Genomic DNA, 22160 nt, shown 5'->3' with positions numbered 1-22160 from the left:
AAACACAATCTCACCTACTGTCATGTTTTTAAATGTACCCTGAAAGAATAAAATTATAACAAGTAAAAAGAATTTCATACAAACAGCAAGAGCCTCATAAAACATTTACGTCTAACCTTAGTGCCTTTTAAAAATTTTAGGGGAAATCAAACCTGTCCATTTAGTTTTTCTCAATTCTATCATTCCTTGATTACTTCCAGTGTCAACTATTATTTCTATCAACTCTGGGAAAATTTTTCATTTGTTATTTTTACTTTTGTTTTGAACTTACACATTCCTCTCCTAGAACATTTCAGATGCCATTTTCTTCATCACTCCAATTTTAGTACATATGCTGCCTACTTGAGTTCACAGGGTTCTCTCTGTGTCACTTTATAAAGACATTAAAGCCTTAATAAGACTTTTATTTCTGAGACACAAGATTCACAATTTATGTAAGTCAGAAGGTGGATTTTGCACTCCCTGACAAGTTCCTCAAATATATATGCACAATTAAATAGACAAGCAGTGAGATTTGAAGGTACAGAATTAGGAAGTGGTCTATGGACAGTATTCACCTGCCTAAAAGGAGCAGGCAGGAAGAGAAATGTCAGGGCTTGTTATCAGCTGAGGCTATGGACAAGAAAGAAACACAGAGAGAACTCACAAATCAAAGAAAATCCCAGTGGTCCCATTCCCCATTCCTCACCCCATCCCCAAAAAAGACAAGGTCAAGGGATTGTTCACATCTAAGATAGAGCCGTGCAAAACCCAGCTCAGAGCTGACATCCTTGAAACTCTCTGGTCCCCAGACTGAATCCATCACTCTCTTTCCACTGCTACCTCTGTACCCAGTATGCACTTCTCATTCACTGATCGAACTGTATGATGAGTGTGGCCATCTCTCCCCTCTTGCTGCCCCCTCCCACATTCTGAGCACCCTGAAAGCTTCATCACATACTTGTCCCCCAGTGTACTTGCCTGGCACATAAGTGCATACACAAAAACAGTTACTGCACTGAACTTGAATAAACATCTTTTTCCAAATGAGAATCAGTTATAAAGCAAAGCTATACATGATTATAACCAAACACTTCTGTTTAATATTCATTCTTTCTCTGGCACGTAATTATTAGGTGTCAAAGCTAAAAGAGCAGACATAGGTGACTTAATATTTGATGTGGCCAATGCTATGAGACAAAGTTGGTTTAATTCATATAATATTTTACTTTGATTTAAATTCCTCTGTGGGGTGTGTGTGTGTGTCTTTCTCATTCTTTTTCTCATTAATGATGAATCGGAAAACTTTAAGAAAACAAACTCAAAGACATATACATAATCATTACTTTTCAATGTCTGGTCACTGATAAAAATTACACTTGCAACACTTAATCAATCTTGTAACATTTTCCGTATTCCTAAATCCCACTGTGCAAAATTTTTAAATTGGAAAACTAACAGGTGATGCATCTTTCTTTGTAGTAACTGAATAAATTTTTGCTCTATGAGAGTAGAACTGTCAAAGAATTAAATTTACAAGTACCAAAAAAAACCAGTTTTCAGTATTCAGGTGTTTCCTAGCAACTGAATCTGCTGATATTTTCTCATCACAAGTAAGTAATAGGAATAAAAATCTGTGTTTTAGTGTATTGAGATCTGGGTCTCAATGAAAGCAGTGCAGCTCAGTGGAAAAAAACTATAAATAATGTGTAAAAATACTAAGTATTTTCTAGCCAATCTAGGCTGAAGCTTTGAAACAGGTCATTATAATTCTTAAATATGATAAATGATCTGAGAAATGGGTGTATTTATACCAGAGTGTGGATGAATCTTATCTTTTCTGTGAGTGGGGGTGTGTATGCAGAGGACACAAACGTGATCATAAAAATAGTAACCTAAGAATTCCTGTGGGGAGTTATTTCAACCATGAAGAATGAAGCTGTTATTTCCAAAGTAGCTAGAGTTTAAACCTGCTTTATGCTTCATCCCAAGTTTTTAAACAAAGTATCAAACTCACATCTTACATACCCCAGAGATAAACTGTCAAAAGAATAATAATTTTAACTACTGCAGATAACTATAGTAATTTTTCAGAAGTATTTTGAGATCATAAACATTTGCAATTGAGATTTCAGGAATATTCTGCAGGTACAGCACTTTGCACACATTATCAGGTACCTCACTCCTTCATGACAGTACACTGAAGTGCAACCCCATTTAACTTTAGTTTTCTCATATGGAAAATACAACCATGCTGCTCTCACAGGAAATTCATCAGATTCTGAGCACCTACTCCTCACAAGGCACTAGGCAAAGGTGTCAGAGATAATGAAGCTAAATATGGTACAATCTCCACCCTGGAGAATCCTACATTTAAAAATGCAATGAAACACCACTACAGGGAGGGTGAATCAGAGAAAGCAGTAGAGGGGCAGAGGTATTTGGGCCTGGGGAGAGATAACAAACTACTGTAGTCAGAACAGCATTGAACATAAGGAGTTATGCAAGACCCAGGTCCTTCACTAATTAGCAGCTTGAGTTTTGGTAAGCCGTTCAACCTATCTGGGGCTACGCTTTCAAGGGCAAATGAAGAGGCCTAACCGGTAAGTTTTATTGAGCACCCCTTATAAGAGAAAGCTAATAAGCACTACTATACATAATAAGACAACCAGCATGTCCACTGATATCTATAAACCTAAAGTTTGCATTCCAGTTTCCAAAAAAAGGGCAAGATAATACACAAATGATTAACACAACTCTAAAATCCTTTCATGCTCTAAAAATACTCTATGTGCTAACATTCACTGGCAACTAAAAAAGCAAAGAAATTGAAATAAGTGAATCATTAAAATTCTTGCCACCAATAATTTCCATAAACACAAAATGCAGAACTGCACTAAGCACTATCGGAAGAAATAAAAGGAAAACTGAAAACCTCTTAAAATATCCTCCACATAAACTAGCTCCTTCAAATCAACACCTAAAATATATACAGCACTACAGAATTTCATATACATTATTGATTTTTTTCAGTGAATGAAACTTGTTCTATCAAAAACCTAGAATATCTCACTAAAACAAGAAAATAACTTTTATTCAATCCTATTCTGTGAATGGTGCCAAAAGCCTCATCTTCTAAAATAAAATACATATGGAGAAAGACGCCAAGCCTCACTTATAATAACCAGTTCCTTTGTGGCATACACCTCATTGTGTCCGCCTGATCCCACATCCAACCTTAAAATATTCAGTTTGGTATTTGGTCGTCTTCTCTTTTTATTCTTTAGTTAGAAATTGCACCTCCTAGTTTAGCTTCAAATTTCACAACTATGTGGGTAACTCCAAAACCTATCTCTTAATCTCTAAGCATTCTTCTGAGTTTCAACCCAAATTTACCAGGATGTCCTACTGATCCAATAAACTCCACAGGCCCAATACCAAAATCACTTTCTCTTCCAAACAGCTCTGTCTCACATACCTATTGCTGAAACACCTCTGCAATAGTCCATGCTTTCTGGCACCTAACCATTTAGCTGTACCATTTAACTCTACTGCTCTCTGAAAACTGTCTCCCTAGAGCCAAGTCATTTAAAACCAATGTCAACTCTCTCTCTAAATTCCCTGAGCTCAGGTGATACAATTCTCAGGACCCACCCACTTTCTACCCAGTCACCGAGTCCTTTATGTACATCTTAGTTCTCCCTACTACACGAGAGGGTTCTTGAGGTCGGAGTCCTGTTTCATAAACTCCCCATTTCCTATAGGCACTGTGCAGTAAACCTGACATATACTTTAAAACACATTTGTTGAATGGACAACAAATTATCAACTGCACATTATAAAGGGCTTAACAAACCAATACCTCACAAACTTGAAATGATCAAGTTCAGCTTAGCATCCTCAGTCAACAAACATGTCTTGAAGTAGAAACAGCATGTTTATCTTTTCCCCCAAAATTTATTTATTTATTTATTTATTTCTCGCTTTCAGCTACAATGGTTTGTTTCCTACAGATTGGTACCATGGCAAAAGAAATAAGGTGGCCCGGCTAGGCGTGGTTCAGCGGTTGAGTGTCGACCTAGGATCCAGGCGATCAAGGTTTGATTCCCGGTCAGGGCACATGCCCGAGTTGTGGGCTCGATCAACGACTCTCTCATCATTGATGTTTCTATCTCTCTCTCTCCCTCTCCTTTCCTCTCTCTGAAATCAATAAAGATATATTTAAAAAAAAAAAAGAAAGAAGGTGGAAAATTTTAAAAATTAAAAAAATAAATGAAAACATTGATGGATTAGCTGCAGCAATATTTGGTTCATTGCAACCACTTCAAAATAGCACTAAATAATCAGGAAGCAACATTAGAAAAGGCATATTAATCTATCTAAAACCCATGGAAATCAACATGGGGTTGACACAAATAAGACAAATAAAATTCCTATATGATTCCAAAATAACTATTAAAGAAAAATAATTATATTTAACTGCAGCTTAAGGAATTAAACTGAACAATGTTTTTAAAAAGAGGGTAAGAGCTTTAAGAGGATTCCAAGCTCTTTATAAATAAAAATTACTTGATCAAGTGCCTACAAAGAACATTTTTCCAGAGCAACAGACATTTGGTGAGCCATAGACTCAACTAGGATTCCAAAAATGTGACAAAGGAAATCTTTTTAAAAAAAGAAAATCCTTACTTTTCTCTGAGACTCTGAGAGCTGCTTACTTGCCTGCAAATTATTTCCTTGGAAACTTCTCAAAGGACTTCTTTCTATGTCTAAATTAAAATGTATAAATATATTTTCTGAAAGTCTGGTTTTTAAAGTTTTACCAGAGCCTTTTAAGAATGAGTCTCAGAAACAGACAGTGAAATCAGTCACACTACATGAGAAAAAAGAGAATCTGCCTTAAAGAAACTCAGCTACAATTTAAGAAGCTGTCCATTTTTTTATTTTAAGAAAGCTGTTCCGCTGCTTCATGACACAGTGGAGGGCTGTGAAAGTTCCAGCTCAGCTGCAGGCCCTTCTCTTTTTTCCAATGATATACCACACTCTTCCCATGTGACATCTTAGTCTCATGACTTCACGTTCTCCTGCCTAGAAATTAAAATTTCTAAATCTAACTCGGAACTTGCTATCTCCATTTGATGATTAATAAGCACCTCCCACTTAATATGGTCAAAATAGAACTCCTGACTTCATTTTATGTACTTCTCTCTGTCTTCAGCATCCTGGTGAAAGGTATCATCCCTAATTAGTTATTGAGGCCAAAATCTAGGTAGTGTTAATACAGGGTTCTGAATACAGACTCATGATTGCATAGATTGCACAGATCCAAATCCTGCTTCCGCTGCTCACTACCTGTGGAGATACTATAAGCCTTGGAGGGTAAAAATGGTACCCACCAGATAGGGTTACTAGGAAGATTAAATGTGTTAATTCGTGTAAAACGTTTAGAATAGCCCTAGCCAATATTGCTCAGTGGTTAGAGTGTCAGCCTATGGACTAAAGGGTCCTGGGTTTGATTCCAGTCAAGGGCACATATCCCAGTTGCAGGCTCCATACCCAGTCTGTCATGTCAACAGTACTTCAAAAACTTTGAAATCTATTGGTTTCTCTCATTTGTTACCTTAAAAACCACCGTATTTCAAGCCACCGCCTAAATTAATGTAACAAACTTCCAAACTAGTCTTCCTTCCATTCTTTCCATACCCTCTTACAGTGGTTTTCAAGCAGCAGCCACAGTAATCTATTTAAAATATAAATCAGATCTTATCACTCCCTTATTCACAACCATCTAATGATTTTCAACTACATTAGGCTAAAAATCAAACCCTTTACCCTAGTTTATTCAAAGTCCTGCATCTAGCCATTGTAGTCTCATCTCATACCACTCTGCTACCTCACTGCACTTCAGCTGCACTGGCCTTTTCAATTCTGTAAAATACCAAGATTCCCTCCTTGGGGTCTTTGCATTGGTGACTTTCCCTGCCTGGAATGCACTTTCCTCTGTATATGTTTAGCTGGCTCCCTCATACCATATGCAATATTGTTATTGTTGATTTCTTTAGTAATTTCCTATCTCCCACTAGAATATAAACTTTATAAAAATGAGAAAGTTCATCTTTCTTGTTAAACACTGTGTCCCTAGTACCCAAAACAATACATGGGTGAACAAATAAAAAGTTATTGGCAAAATAAGCCATAACTGAAAGAACTGGCCAAAGCCTCTAAAACTGTTATATGAAGCAAAGAAATATATCTTTCCCTTATTCTTTTCCATAACTGGTTATCAATTTATTGCATCTCAGCTCCAAATTCACCCTTTTAGCCTGCTCTGTAACTGGACCCTAATGTAATTGACCTTCCAATATTTTCTCAGAGCAAATCCCCTGATAATACAACTTCTTACAAAGGAACAGTTACAATGAAAAGATCCTAAGAATGACAATTAGAACACCTGATATTCAGTTATTGCTCCAGCAATAACCTTGGATAAATTACTTAGCCTCTCGGAGCTGCATCTTCCTCATCTGTATAATGCAGACTGTAATCTCCATCCCAGAGGCTCGTGGTGAGGAGCCAATGCATAAACAGTAAACTACGGACAAGCAGAAGTTATTATTCGGTACCTATTGGTTCAACAAAATTTTACTGAGCACTGCCCCTAGATAGAAAATTTTAATTAAGACAGAGCCCTTACTCTCAAAACGCTTATATTTTTGTTGAGGAAAGAAACACATAATTGGAATAATTTCATCATAGTTTGGTAGTGGGAGCACAAAGGAGACATACTTAACACAATCTTGAGGCTTAGAGAAGGCTTCCCGGAGAAGTGGGGCCACAGCTAAGTCTCAAAAGAGCAATACAGTGAGAAAAGAGTTCTTATCAAATGAGATGGTAACGTCCATCTTTTACATCCATCAGAGCATGTTCAAAAGCCAGACTGGTTACATTGTCATAAAAAGCCCGTGATCACAGGTTAAGAGCAAGCTTTCAGATGTTGCCTGGGATAAAACTCTTTTATCAACTTAGACTTCCCCCAGCCCCATTTATTTCACCTTCTAGCACTAATTAAAATACCTTTTTTTTTTCATCTTTAGGGAAATTTTTCTCATCCTACAATATTTCCATTCCTAAGGCTGAAAGTTTTCAATTACATACTCCAAGGTCAAAATCTCCCTCAGGGGAAAGGACAGTAATATAGAGACTATAGCAACAGGTTTAGATTTTGAACCCTAAAAGAAATTCCCACCCTTTCTTCCGGCTCCCTCCCATAGCTGTCAGGACAGGATCACAAAAAACGCACTCCATCTGCTCTCCTGAATGATAAGGCAAAGGGTTCTCAGGACAACCTCTCAACCAGACTTGGCCCTGACTGTCCAGGAGAACGCCAAGCACTGCCTGGAGCAGCAAGTCACTGTCCCTCTTCTATCAAACCCAAAGATGCTGAAGCCAGACTCTCCACAAGCCCTGGCAATCAGGACAAGTCAGTAAGTCTGAATCCACTAAAGCAGAAGGTGGACTACCCCACACCCTACAGTTCCAATCCTGGGCATAGAACCAATAGAAATGTGCTTGCCAAAGAGGTCCTTGAATGTTCAGAGCAGCAGGGTTAGGAACAACCAAAGAAAGAAAACAAAACCCAAATGCACGTCAACAACAGAATAGGTAAGTAAACTGTTAAATAAAGTCAATCAGAATTGGGATGAATCAAAATCATGTGTCACCTGGTAGGATGCAATGATAAGAATATACACTCACTTCTATGATATTCCTGCTCAAGATGTATTACTTACATCTAAAAGTGAAAAAACACCTGGCCAGGCATGGCTCAGCGGTTGAGCATCGGCCTAGGATCCAGGAGCTCGAGGTTCGATTCCTGGTCAAGGCACATGCCGGGGTTGGGGGCTCGATCCCCAGTAAGGGATGTGCAGGAGGCAGCCGATCAACGACTCTCTCATCATTGATGTTTCTCTTTCTCTCTCCCCCTCTCCCTTCTTCTCGCTGAAATCAATAAAGATATATTTTTTAAAAAATTAAAATTAAAAAAAATAAAAGTTCAAAAATATCAAACCCACACTGAGAGCTATTCTATAAAGTAACTTGGCCTAGAATCTTCAAAAGTAACAAAGTCATGAACGTCAAGGTAAAACTAAGAACCCACTCCAGATTAAAAGAGACTAAAAAGACAATAACTAAATAACACATTTGATTTAGGACAAAAATACAGGACATGATTGAGACAGCTGGTGAAACGTGAGAGGAGTCTGAAGATTAGATGGCAGTTATGTACTGATTTTTCTTTCCTTATTTTGACAGTTGAATTGTGGTTATGGGGGAGGATATCTTTGCTTCCCAGTATTATACACTAAAATATTGAGAGTGAAGAGGCATAAGGTTGGGAACTTATTCTCAAATGATTTAAGAAAAAAACTATCGTTTTTACTTGCAACTTTTCTGTAAGTCTGTGATTACTTCAAAATTCTAAAAATTATTTTAAAATTTCTTATAATATGTTGGAAGGGGGAAAGAATGAGCAGAAGGGAGGCAGAAAGCTTAAGTGTAATTTGCTAAAAAAAATAAATTTATTACTAATTTAGGAGCTCATAGAATTTTGTCTTTAATCTCAGTATATTTAGATCCTCCATCTTCTGCCCAAAAACAGAGAAAAAAAATTTGCAAAAATCTGCCACATATCCTTCTTTGTATATCAGATTGTTAGGAACATAAATTGAATAGCAATTATACGTGTGCCCATTTTTATTAGCAAGGAAAGCTTTTTTCAGAAGCCCCCAAACAACTTCTCACATTTTCATCCAGAATTACATTATATCACATGCATAGGCCAACAATTTGGAAAGGAGGAAGAAACCACTGTGACCAGCCCAAGGATGATTCCCAACACTCCAGAAGCTTTCTGAAATACAAGGTGATACATTTGGTTGTCACAGGGACTGGGGGCCACCATCGGCATTTAGCGAATGCGAGCTAAGGATACCCAGTGTCCTAAAAAGTATATGGCTATTTTACATAAAGAAGTGCTGTCCAAATGTCAGCAGACAAAATGGGTGAACAAAACAAATAAGAATAAAACAAGGAGACTAACCAACCAGTAGGCAAATGTGTGTCTCCTACAGAGACTGACAGCTTGAAAGATACTACCTTTACCTATAGATAGATTATGGTCCAGGGTAAGTCAAAAGTTAAGTAAAGAAACTACAGAAAAAATCAACACTGCTGAGGATTAAAAATTTAAAAAAAAAAAAAAAAACACACCATAGAATTAAGGAAGGAGGAAGAATACTAAGTTATTAAACACCTATTATGCTAGATATTTTCATAGACTGCCTTATTAAATAAAACCAGAGTTACCATTTTAGTCTTCCCAAATGCTAATATAGCTGAATTATACATATTAGTTAACCCAGGAGAGCCAGTAATAAAAATTATTTACACTAGTTACAATTTTTAACTCAAAAGGAAAAGTTGCCCTATGCTTGTACTATAATTAGTATAGCTTTAAAAGAGTATCACATGACTTTGCAGTTCTCTTCTGCATTAAGTACCCAAAAGTATAAAAAGAAGTAGACTGGGATTAAAAGGGAACACTGCAAAATGTGTCTGTTTTTAAGGTGTTACACTTAAGTATACACTTTCAACAAATCTCTATGTTACTTATTCAAAATAGCTAGCACCAATTTCACCCAGCAGTGGGCTGTTTACTGCAGCACTATCATATCACTGTTTTAGTACTTAATATAAAGGCTTTCTTCCGCATTGCCCTCCACTGACACAAAATACGAATTCAGAACAAAAATCTAGCCCAGCCAGGTGTGGCTCAGCGGTTGAGCATCAACCTAGGATCCAGGAGATCGGGGTTCAATTCCCGGTCAGGGCACATGCCCACGTTGCAGGCTGTAGCCTATCAATGAATCTCTCATCATTGATGTTTCTATCTCTCTCTCTCCCTCTCCCTTCCTCTCTCTGAAATCAATAAAGATATATTAAAAAAAATAAAAATAAAAAAATAAGAGTTACATCCACCAAATGCCACTCGAATGTGGAGGCCCTTATATAAGATCCATCTCCAAGAAGAGAGACACAACCTTGAAAAACCCACAGAGGCCACTCACAAAATTGATCACCTCTCCATTACCGTTACTAAGAGAAAGGAAAATAAGAAAACTAACATGGGTAAAAGCAAATAAAAACCTAGCAGTTCTAGAATTACCAATATATCATATGCAGTTTGAATATCATTACGAAAATTAATTTATTGCTTAAGTAGTAAAGAACAAAACTATCAAGAGTATACAGTCAAACCCCAGTTCTCAAACATCTCCCATCTTGAGCAATTTGGTTCTCAACCAAGTTGTTCACAGAAAAAATGTCTGGGTTGTTGAACAAAATTTTGGTTCTTGACCTGACAGCCCTTTCATGCTGATACCTCAACATGACAAAAAGTGTCTCTCAGGCCACAAACAAAGGAGAGAATGCAGGAGTTTACTGCTAAACCTCCAGTTGTTAACATCTCAGGAAGCTGTGCTATGAATGCTTTTCATGATTTTTTTTTTTGCTTTTGTTGCTGGCAAAATGGACAATTAGCACAATTTTAAAACATAAAGAGGCTATTATGAGTGCTAGAGCATGTTGCTAAGAATGTGACAGTGCTCACAAAACAAACAATCATAGGCAACTGAATAGGTAGAAAAATTGTTAATGTGGATAAACGAAAAGCAGTTAGGGGGTGACAGCATTTCCGAAGCAATGATTTGTGAAAAAGTGAAGATGATGCATACTGACCTTCTGAAAGATACCCTGAAAGGAGTACTGAAAGTGATTCCTTTAAGGCTAGTAGGGGGTGGTACGATAAATTTAGGAAAAGAAGTGTTTATTTATAGATTAAACATTACATTAGACATATACTGTATATAAGAAAGGTTTAAACCCTTCATTCAAAAGGGAATCATTTGGGAGTCTGGAACAGATTAATTCAACTTACATTACTTTAATAGGAAAAAAATGCTTCTGTTTTTGAACAAATTCCCTCTCGAACAGCCTTCCAGGACAAATTAAGTTCGAGAATTGAGGTTCCACTGCATAACGGAAAATGTGAATCTATGGAAATAAAGTGAATATGGAAATATAATAATAAAGAGAAATACTTACTGCCAAAGCCTTGGACAGTTTGGTTCTAAATTCATTCAGAATGATTGCCACGATGTCCTTAAGTGGTACATATGCAAAGCCATCTTCCAAATAGACTCTCCTTCCTCGGAATAAGTCCAGAGCGTCAGCAAAAGGGATCTGAATTCAAAGTGAAACAGAGAGAATAAGCAGTACCTGTCATTTTGAAATCCTTCTAAGTCTTCGCATGTACCAAGTCTGAATAAAATTCTTGCTATGAGAAATTCATTAATCCCAGTAGATCAGAGGAAGGAAAAGATCAGTATACACTCCTTAAAACTAAACAATTAGCATAAGGAAGAAATGGCAGTCCAAAAATGTGTTTGTTTCAGAGTAGATGTTTTGGGAAGAAAAAAAAAAGTCAAGCTGGAATGCTTTATTTTTACTTAATTCATGAATTCACAAATTATAGTCCCCAGGATTTCAAACTCCCAACTCAAGCCCTCTAGGCATACTGGATTCCTCTCATGATATACTGCACATTTTATTCTGCATCAAGTAGAATCCTAATGTGTACACAATATGTTCAGGGCTGAAAATTACCAACACGTGAAGTAATACAAATTTCTTCGTCTGTGTTTCCATCTTGCTCTAGAGAAATGTACTGCAAAAGCTAATCTCAGCAATAAGAAATGAAAATAATAATAAGCACTCAGTTTTGCTATTAAAAATAAGTATCTGCCAGTAAAATTTTTTTTTAAATACTACTCTGCATACATTTTTAAAGTCCTATGAAAGATACTAAAATTTTAAGGTATCATCAGAATATATTAGTGAAATGTGAAAATCATCTTTACTCTCCAAGTTTTTCTCCTTTTTAAAAATGAGGTTAAAAAAAAAAAAAGGATCCCCAAATTGCCTATTCGCCCAAGTTTTAGGAAAAGGGTTAAATATAATGCCCATCAATCTTCCATATATCCAAATGACATCACGCAATAAACAGATCATGTGATTTTTAACACAGAGGGGTTTTCATTAATTTACAGATTCTGTGAGTACAACACAGTCCTTGTCCTGAAGTAGATCATCACTTAGTTGAGAAAAGAAGACAGACACACATGAAAAGTCAAACAGTTCTCCAGGGTAGTTGTGTGTGGCACTGCACCAAACACGTAACTCACACAGGACACATCAGAGGAGGAGGTAAGAGGCTTTATTTCAATAATTCAGGCAAGAAAAGGAGACAGAACTTTGGAAACCTGAGCTTTAGTCCAAGCTCTGATACTCACTAGATTTCTGACTTTGGTACATTTAATGAATGCTTCTAAACCTCAGTGGTCAGTCCTATAAAACCAGGACAGGGCAGGAAGGGATCATCTAAATGAACTTTAGGGGTTCCTTAGCTCTAACAGTCCATGTTTCTAGCTTATTAGTGTGGTCATGATGGAAATAAAAATGCCTAAGCGAAGCAAAAGATAACATGAAGGCAGAGTAATGGGAAATGTGTGATGTGGGAGGGATAAATATTGATTCACAAACTCTATGTCTGGAAGGCTGATTGAATGATGGCCTAATTGGTAGGAACAGGGAAGTCAGTAAGGGGAGCTAATGTGGAGACAGGATTTTAAACTACCAGCACTTACCAATAATGGTAAGTATATTCTTTTCTAAGGAAACTGGAAGTTTGTTGCTGTCAAATTTTATTTTTTATTTTTTTAAATAAGTCTTTATTGATTTGAAAGAGAGGAAGGGAGAGGGAGAGAGACAGATAGAAACATCAATGATTAGAGAGTCACTGATTGGCTGCCTCCTGCACGACCCCCGCCCACTACCCCAGCATGTGCCCTGACCAGGAATAGAACCACGATCTCCTAGATCATAGGTAGATGCTCATCCGCTGAGCCACTCCAACTGGGCACAGCTGTAAAATTTTAAAATGAATTTCAGCTCTCCCCTCTTTCCCTTCTGAAACTATTTAGTCCAAAAACCATTTAATAGATTCAAGCAAAGCATCGCAATGTAATTTACAATAAGAAAATCTAAATGTGAGAAGGGACAGAGAGCAGCAGAGGCAGCCCATGCAAAATGCTGGAACCTGGATAGGTTAAAGAAGGTGTTGCCACAGGACAGCAACTGTGAGAGCCCAAGTGGAATGAGACCATGTTCACATGAGGAGATAATCTAAGAGTGGTGTCAGAGCCCAACAATGGCAAGGAAGACCTCCATGCAGAGTAGTGACCCAGACAAGGGAGTAATGGGAGTATCTTTGCAGGGGGCAGCCCAGCACACAGTATAAAAGCCTAAACATTGTGAGCAGAGAACACCTTTTAGAGAATGGCTGGCAATAGGGGGTCAGAGCCCAGGCAGGGCTAGGAGGGTTGTCTGTATACGAGGACAGCCCAACACGGAACGCTGGCACACTCTTAGTGGGGTGAAGAAGAAATATCGCAAGAGAGGGACAACAGGTTATAGAAATGGATTAAATAAATACGTATATAAAGCTCAATGTGATATATTTAACAAAACCCAGAAAGTATTTTAAAGTTTACATACCTTATAAACTGACTCCAACAGACTCTCATTTAAATGCGGAGATGAAGCAATAATCTCCTGTTCTCTGAGATTCTTCTCTTCATTACTTATCTAAAAGAAAATATATTTTATATCGCTTAAGAAAGTAAAAGTCTTCACTCAGTTTCAATACAATACTTTCCTGTTCTGGTGAACATTCTGTATTTTTATAAAATTTTTTAAACACTGATATTTCAAATCAATCCTAAAATGATTATTAAATCATTACTGTTGTTAATAAAGCCAAATATTTTTTTAAAATTTCAATTCAATATACTTTCAAATTTCTACTCTGATGATTTCTGACAACATATACCAAAAGAACAACAGCAGAAAAACAGAAAGTATTATACTATAAAAGGAAAGAAATTATAATAAAAGCTCAGGTTAATGTAGACTAAAAATAAGCATTATCTGAATTCAAGAGTTACATTAATTTATTAAAATACTTATTAGTAGTTAAGAGTGATTAAACTACTTCTCAATTTTCTAGACACATAAAACAACTCCAAACTTAAAATACTAGTTTTGCTACAAACAACTATAAATATATTATCTCACACTAATTATGGCTTTAAATAGAAAAGATTGATAGGTCTAACTAGATAAAAATTATAAACTGCTTTATAGAAAAATAAAAGATCTGTAAATTAAGATGAAATATAAATGACAAACTGAGGAAAATATTTACATCATTTGACATCTGAGTTACTCTCAATAAGCCCCTTGGAAGTAGTACATAAGTACTAGTAACCCAAAAGTAAAATACAAAAATGTATACACAAATAATGAACTCTCAGAAACAGAAGCTAAACAACAATTCCATTTACCATTGCAACTAAAAAAATAAGATACCTAGGAATAAACTTAACCAAAGATGTAAAAGACCTTTACTCAGAAAACTACAGGACACTGAAAAAAGAAATAGAGGAAGATATAAACAAATGGAAAAATATACCATGTTCATGGATTGGAAGAATTAACATCATTAAAATGTCCATATTACCCAAAGCAATCTATAAATTCAATGCAATCCCTATTAAAATACCAACAGCATATTTCACAGATCTAGAACAAACACTTCGAAAATTTATCTGGAACCAAAAAACAACCCAAATAGCCACAGCAATCTTGAGAAAACAAAGTTGAAGGGATCACAATACCAAATATCAAGTTATACTACAAAGCCACTGTAATCAAAACAGCCTGGTACTGGCACAAGAACAGACATATTGATCAGTGGAACAGAACAGAAAACCCAGAAATTGACCCATGCCATTATGGTCAATTAATATTTGACAAAGGAGGCAAGAACATACAATGGAGTAAAGACAGTCTTTTCAATAAATGGTGTTGGAAAAATCGGAGAGATACATGCAAAAAAATGAAACTGGACCACCAACTTACACCATACACAAAAGTAAATTCAAAATGGATAAAAGACTTAAATTAAGTCATGAAACCATAAAGATCCTAGAGGAAAACATAGGCAGTAAAATCTCAGACATATCTCATAGCAATAGGTTTGCTGATACATCTCCTAGGGCAAGAGAAACTAAGGAGAAAATAAATAAATGGGACTGCATCAAAATAAAAAGCTTCTGCACAGCAAAGGAAACCATCAACAAAACAAAAAGGGAGCCCACTGTATGGGAGAACATATTTGCCAATGACACATCAGATAAAGGGTTAATATCCAAAATATATAAGGAACTTATACAACTTAATAAAAGGAAGACAAACAATCCAATTAAAAAATGGGCAATGGACCTAAATAGACACTTCTCCAAAGAGGACATACAGATGGCTAAGAGACATATGAAAAAATGCTCAATGTCACTAGTCATCAGAGAGATGCAAATTAAAACCACAATGAGGTATCAACTTCACTCCTGTCAGAATGGCTGCCATCAATAAGTCAATGAACTACAAGTGCTGGCAAGGGTGTGAAGAAAAGGGGGCCCTAGTACACTGCTGGTGGGAATGCAGACTGGTGCAACCACTATGGAAAGCAGTATAGAGTTTCCTCAAAAGATTAAAAAAATTGATCTGCCACTTGACCCAGTGATCCCACTTTTAGGAATATATCCTAAGGAACCCCAAACACCAATCACAAAGAACTTATGCACCCCTATGTTCATAGCAGCACAATTCACAATAGCTAAAATTTGGAAACGGCCCAAGTGTGCATCAGTAGATGAGTGGATAAAAAAGCTGTGGCACATTTATACCATGGAGTACTATGCGGCTGTGAAAAGGAAGGGCCTTTTGGCCTTTGGCACAGCATGGAGTGAACTAGAGAGTATTATGTTAAGTGAAATGAGTCAGGTGAAGAAGGACAAGTACCAAATGATCTCGCTTACATGTGGAATATAATACAAAATAAACTGATGAACAAAGTGGATCCAGTAACATAGAAGCTTGTAACAAACTGAGGGATCTCAGAGGGAAGGCGGGGAGGGGATTTGGGTGGGGAAAGATTAATCAGAGAAATTGTATGTTTATGGGCATGGCCCGTGGATGTGGACATTGGTGTGGGGAGGGCCTGGGGGTGGGATGGATGTGGGGTGGAAGGGATTGGTGGGGATAAAAGGGGGACATCTGTAATGGTCTCAACAATAAAGAAGCATTAAAATAAATAAATATATAAATAAAATTTAAAATAAATAAAATAAAATACAGCCACTATTCATGTAAGTGAAAATAATACAGGTAAATTAAAATAATAATGTCATATTGTTTTCTACCTTTAAAAATGGCAAAAGTTGGGAAAATTTAGGATATACAGTGTTGGAACCATCTTTCCAGAGGGCACTTTGACAAAACATATCAAAAAACAGCCCGGCCGGGCGTGGCTCAGCAGTTGAGAATCGACCTAGGATCCAGAAGATCACAGTTCAATTCCTGGTCAGGACACATGCCCAGGTTGCGGCCTCGATCCCCAGTAGGGGACGTGCAGGAGGTAGCCGATCAATGACTCATCATTGATGTTTTCTATCTCTCTCCCCCCACTTCCTCTCTCTGACATCAATAAAGATATATATTTTTTTAAAAGCATTAAAACATGCAGACCCTAACAGCTTTACTTCTAGGATTAATCTTAAGTAAACAACAGAACAAATACACAAAGAGAAACAATTTTTCTACATCAGAATGTTATTTATTAAAAGAAGAAAATCTATCCTAAGAATCCTGAAACATTGATCAGAAAGAACTTATGCACCCCTATGTTCATAGCAGCACAGTTTACAATAGCTAAGATCTGGAAACAGCCCAAGTGCCCATCAGTAGATGAGTGGATAAAAAAGCTGTGGGACATTTACACCATGGGATACTACGCAGCTGTAAGGAAGAGGAATCTCGTACCCTTTGGGACAGTATGGACAGACCTAAAGAAAATTATACTAAGTGAAATAAGCCAGGCAGCGAAAGACAAACATCACATGATCTCACTTATAAGTGGAATCTAAAGAGCTTAATAAACTGATGAACAGAATAGATTCAATGACATGGAAGCATAGATGAGACTGATGAATGTCAGAGGGATGGAGGAGGGCGGGTGGGTGGAGGGGGAGAGAGTAACCAAAGAATTTATATGCATATATGCACAACCCAAGAACACGGACAATGGTAGGGAGAGGGACTGGGAAGGGGGGTAGGACGGGGTGGAACGGGTCATTGAGGAGAAAAAGAGACATCTGTAATATTTTAAACAAAAATAAAGTTAAAAAATAATAAATAAATAAATAAATAAATAAATAAATAAATAAATAAATAATCTAAATGACCAACAACAGGTAATTTGGTTAAATAAACTGCGGTAGGCATTGAAGTGTCAGTAAAGCAGGCTATATTCTTCAGATCAACCTCTCACAGAAATCAAAGAAAAGACACTGATAAAAATTTTAAAAGCATCTTCTTTACAGCACAGACTAATATACAAAGTCATGCCCACATGAAGTAGGGTATCTAATTTCACTTCATTGGAGACCCTCCTGATCAAACGCCTGGGGTCATTAGAAGAAACACAAGCCTTGAACTGGTTTTAAGGTGGTCCCTGGTTCAAATGCCCAGCTAGCTACCTGGCAGAAGAAAACTCAGATCCTCTCTGGAGGAAAGTACATCCACAGCATGCCTCAAAGGATTCCTACAAATATATTTTCAAATACTATGTCAAGCACATTGCATTTTATATAACAAGACACACCATAAAATATCACTTCATGAGCAAAAACAAAAAAATATACTCAGAGCATACAGGTGTGTAAAGAAAAAAAAGACAAGTGTGATGACAGCTGTATGAGCGGGAAAACTATACAAAGTTATTTGAGAAAGAAAGGAAGGAAATGAAAGAAAACAAAGAACTTCTAGAAACACAAAAAAACCTCCGGAACAGGAATTAAAAACTCAATGGAATTGTAAAGAAACACCAAGTTTCAGTTAATGAGGACTAGATAATTTAGACCAATCCATCTGCATCATAGGTTACCTAGGAATTGCCAGGCCAACAATCAAGGCCTGTCATTTTAAAGTCCACTTTTATATTTGCTGATTCTAGGAAAGCAGCTTTAAAGAGACTCTGCCAAAGTGAGTAAACTATCCCCTACTCTCTAGGACTCAGAAGGACTTAGGTGGAGGTGAACCAGAAGTTTATCACATGGATCTACAGTCCAGTTCCCAATTATCTAGTGGGCCAGGGACCTCAGATTATGGATTTAATCAAAGTTATCCTGGACTATCAGTGCCCCCAGACCCATGAAAGAAACAAATAACTCGAATATGGAGAAAGATATAATCCTCCTAGGCCTCAATGTAGCCTTCCAAATAACTTTCCAAATACCATCTCCAGTACACAAAGATGAAGCACACAGGGAACAAAACTCCATGAATGAGAACCAGATAGGGAACACCAAAAAATAAGTATAAGGATTGAAAAAGAAACAAAAGTGTCAATATTCGCAGACTAAATGATTAATATCCTTAGAAAAGCCGGAAGAAAACACAGATAAACTCTTATACCTGTTGACGTAATTAATCAAGGTTTCTGGATATAAAGTCAAATATAGAAAAACCATTCGTATTTCATATGCCAGCAGCCAAGTTCAATAATACAATTTTTTAAAAGGTACCATTTACAACCGAATTAATACTATTAAGTACCTAGCAATAAATCTAGCAAAAGATGAAGGAGGCCTCCACAAAGAAACTGTAACCTTACTGAGGGAAACAGGTGAAAACCTAAGTAACAGATATCCCATAAACATGCACCAGAGGATTTACTATAAATGTACCAATTCTCCTCAAATTGATCTATAGATCCAACACATTCTCAAACAAAATCACAGTAGCTTTTATGTATGTCTGTGTCTGTGTGTGAGAACATTTACAAGTTGGCTCTAAAATGTACATAGATATGCAAAGGGTCAAGAATAGCCAAGACAGTCAATCCAAGAAAAATATGCAAAAAACCTGAACAAGCACTTTACAAAACAATAAAATTCAAAGGGCCAATAAATATATGAAAAGATGCTCAATCTCCTTAATCACCAGGTAAATGCAAACTAAAATCAGTGAAAACCTCAATGATATAACACTACACAGCCATTAGAATGGTTAATATTAAAAATGGGGGAGAAATGTTGGTGAGGGTGTAGAACTAGAACTGTATTTGTTGGTGGCAATGCAAATGGTACAGCCACTTGGGACAAAGATCTGGCAGTTGCTTATAAGACTAAAAATATCTGCCCCTATGATTCAGCAATCCCACTCCTAAGTATATACCCAAGAAAAATGAAAGCATATGGCCACAAAAAGGCTTATGTGACCCCATTTATATGAAGCTTTAGTGAACAGGTGAAACTAATATGGTAGAAAAAGATTTCAGTAGCAGTTGCCTCTTAGAGGGCCAAGAAAAGATTTACTGAGATGCAGCAGCATGAAGAAATGTTCACAATGTAATGTGCTGTGTCTTTTGATAAGTTTAAATTACACAAGTTTATGCATTTGTCAGAACTCATGAATTAGGTATGCTTAAGATCTGTGCATTTCAATGCATGTAAATGTTACCTTAAATAAAAAGAGAATGGTGAACACTGAACTCTAGTTAATGATACACAGGCTGTGGTATTTGGTGGAAAGTGTTCTGACGTCTGCAACTTATTTTGAAATGGACAGGTGGGTGGATAGAGGAATGGATAACAGTTGATAAAAACAAGCATAGTAAAATGAACTGTAAAATCTAGGTGGGGAATATGGATATTCACTATAAGACTCTTGCCAGTTTTCTGTATTCTTGAAGTTTTTCACAATTTTGGAAGCAAAATAACACAATAAAGATACTACTATAGTCCTGATGGGACAACTAAAATTAAGCTGAAAAATACAGGTAAGAATGTAGTGCAATGGGAACTCTCATAACCTACTGACAATGTAACTGTTAGAAAATTTGGTATTATCTCAAGATTTGAAGGTAAATATACCCCATAAACTGGCAATTTTACTTCTCAGTACATACACCAAAGCAGACAAGCAAACTTTTTCTAGACAAGGGCAAATAGTTAATATTTAGGGTTTGCAAGCCAAGGTCTCTGTCAAAAAGTACAGTTTTATGTTGCAGCAAGAAAACAGCCTATGTAAACAAATGGACACAGCTGTGTTAAAATAAAACTTTATTTATGGACTCGGGAATTTATACTTCGAATAATTTTTCCTGTGCCAAGAAATGCTATTCTTCTAATTTTTTCAACTATTTAAAAATGTAAGGAAGGGATAAAAAATAAAATGAATAACAAGTAAAATAACAAATAAAATAAAAATGTAAAAACCAGTCTTAGTTCACAGTACATACAAAAACAGGCATCAGCCAGGATTTGGCCCATGGGCCATATTTGCTAACCTTTCCCCAAGAGCAATGGATTTCAAATTTTACCATCTGTAAGAATCTCCTAGAAGGCTTGTTAAAAACACAAATTAGTGGGCACCACCCCTAGAGTTTCTGATTCCTAAGTTTGTGGTGGATCCCAAAAATCGGCATTTCTAACAAGTTTCCAAGCGAGGAAATGTTCCAGTTCTCAGACCAATACTATAGAAACAAGTAAACATGGACAAGCATTATTCATATAAGCATAAAACAACATTACTCATAATAGCCAAAAATTGGAAACTCATACATATACCAAAGGCAGAGTGAATAAAGGTGTGGTATATTCAGTGTAGAGTATGGCGTAGCAACAAAAATAATACAACTTCACACAACATGCATAATCTAAAATATGTACTAAGCATAACAATCCAGGAACAGAATAAAACATACTCAATTATTCCATTTATATAAAGGTTTCAATACGGAAAACTACATGGTTTAGGGATGAATGCTCAGATGGTCAACTCAAAGGACAAAAGGAAGTGGTTACCATAAAGTCAGACTAGTGGTTTCTTCTAGGAGAGAGGAAAAGACTGGTTGAAAAGGTGCAGAGGGAGGCATTTCAAGGGTCAAACAGCAATGCTTTATTCCTCACATGAAATGACAGACTAATGGTCACTTAATAATAACCTACTAAACTATGTTTCTGTTTTATGTACTTTTCTGGATATGTTTATACTTCTTAGTGTTTAAAAGGTTAAAAAGTTTTTTTAAAGTAAATGAATTGTTTTATAATAAAATATCATGCAGTCAGTAAAAATCTTTTTAAATTATGGAAATTTATGATTACTGTCATAGAAAGATACCTGTGAAATACTCCTAGGTGACAGTAAATTAATAGTTAGGTAAAGGCAAAGTAAAATTCATCTTTTAAGAGATTTCAAGCATGTGTTTTCTATAAGTTTATGCAAAGATGTAACTAACTCTGGGTAAAGGGATTACAAATAATTTCTATTATCTTCTTTATACTTGTACATATTTTATTAAATGTATCCCTTAGATATTTCATGTTCTGGGTGTTGTTATAAGTGGTATTTTCTTATTTCGATTTCTAAGTGTTCACTGCTTTCTTGCATATCCTTTTCATTTGTTCATTTACTTCAAAATCAAAGATACTGTTGACTAGCTTAAGTCCAAAAGTATTAGGGTGACATTGTAGAATCTTCACTTTTTTCATGCTTAGTGATTCCACATTTATCCAAATCTACTGAGTCAAAAACTTAGTTTCTTACTACCAGTATTAGTTAAGCATTTCTTTCTGTTTTTCCATAAAATGTAGAAATACAATAGAAAACTGATTTTCAAAAGTATTTTTAGGAATAAAAATCTTTCTTCAAAGGAAATCTTGCCTGGAAGGATATTATATCGCAGAAATTAGAAAAAAAGAAAATACTCTGGCTGAAGTAAGGCTGTGCCCAAAGCACTGCCTATTCAACTCACTATCACTCCATCCCTGCCCTTCTGTGGCCCATTTCTAAAGGACACATTCAGGAAAACCTCTACAAGATACTTACGTAATTGCACAAACAATACCACAAAGACGATAGCAGCAAACTGAAACAGAGTC

The 22160-nt window shown here is 36.3% G+C and overlaps 1 protein-coding gene across 2 annotated transcripts in view; it reads right to left on the bottom strand.

The window, feature by feature from the left end:
- PRIM2 (DNA primase subunit 2) overlaps nt 1-22160 on the bottom strand; it is a 235589-nt gene that overhangs the window by 177511 nt on the left and 35918 nt on the right. For both annotated transcript variants that reach the window (XM_016197235.2, XM_016197234.2), the window contains exons 6-7: nt 13654-13743; nt 11143-11280 (exon numbers count right to left, since the gene is read on the bottom strand). In XM_016197235.2, coding sequence (XP_016052721.2) covers nt 11143-11280; nt 13654-13743 — 228 coding nt within the window. The remainder of the gene's footprint in view (nt 1-11142; nt 11281-13653; nt 13744-22160) is intronic.

This window comes from Miniopterus natalensis, chromosome 5, assembly GCF_054644295.1.
Source record: "Miniopterus natalensis isolate mMinNat1 chromosome 5, mMinNat1.hap1, whole genome shotgun sequence".
NCBI lineage: Eukaryota > Metazoa > Chordata > Mammalia > Chiroptera > Miniopteridae > Miniopterus > Miniopterus natalensis.
Note: the sequence above shows the minus strand (reverse complement) of the source record. Positions and strands in the feature narration are given on the sequence as shown.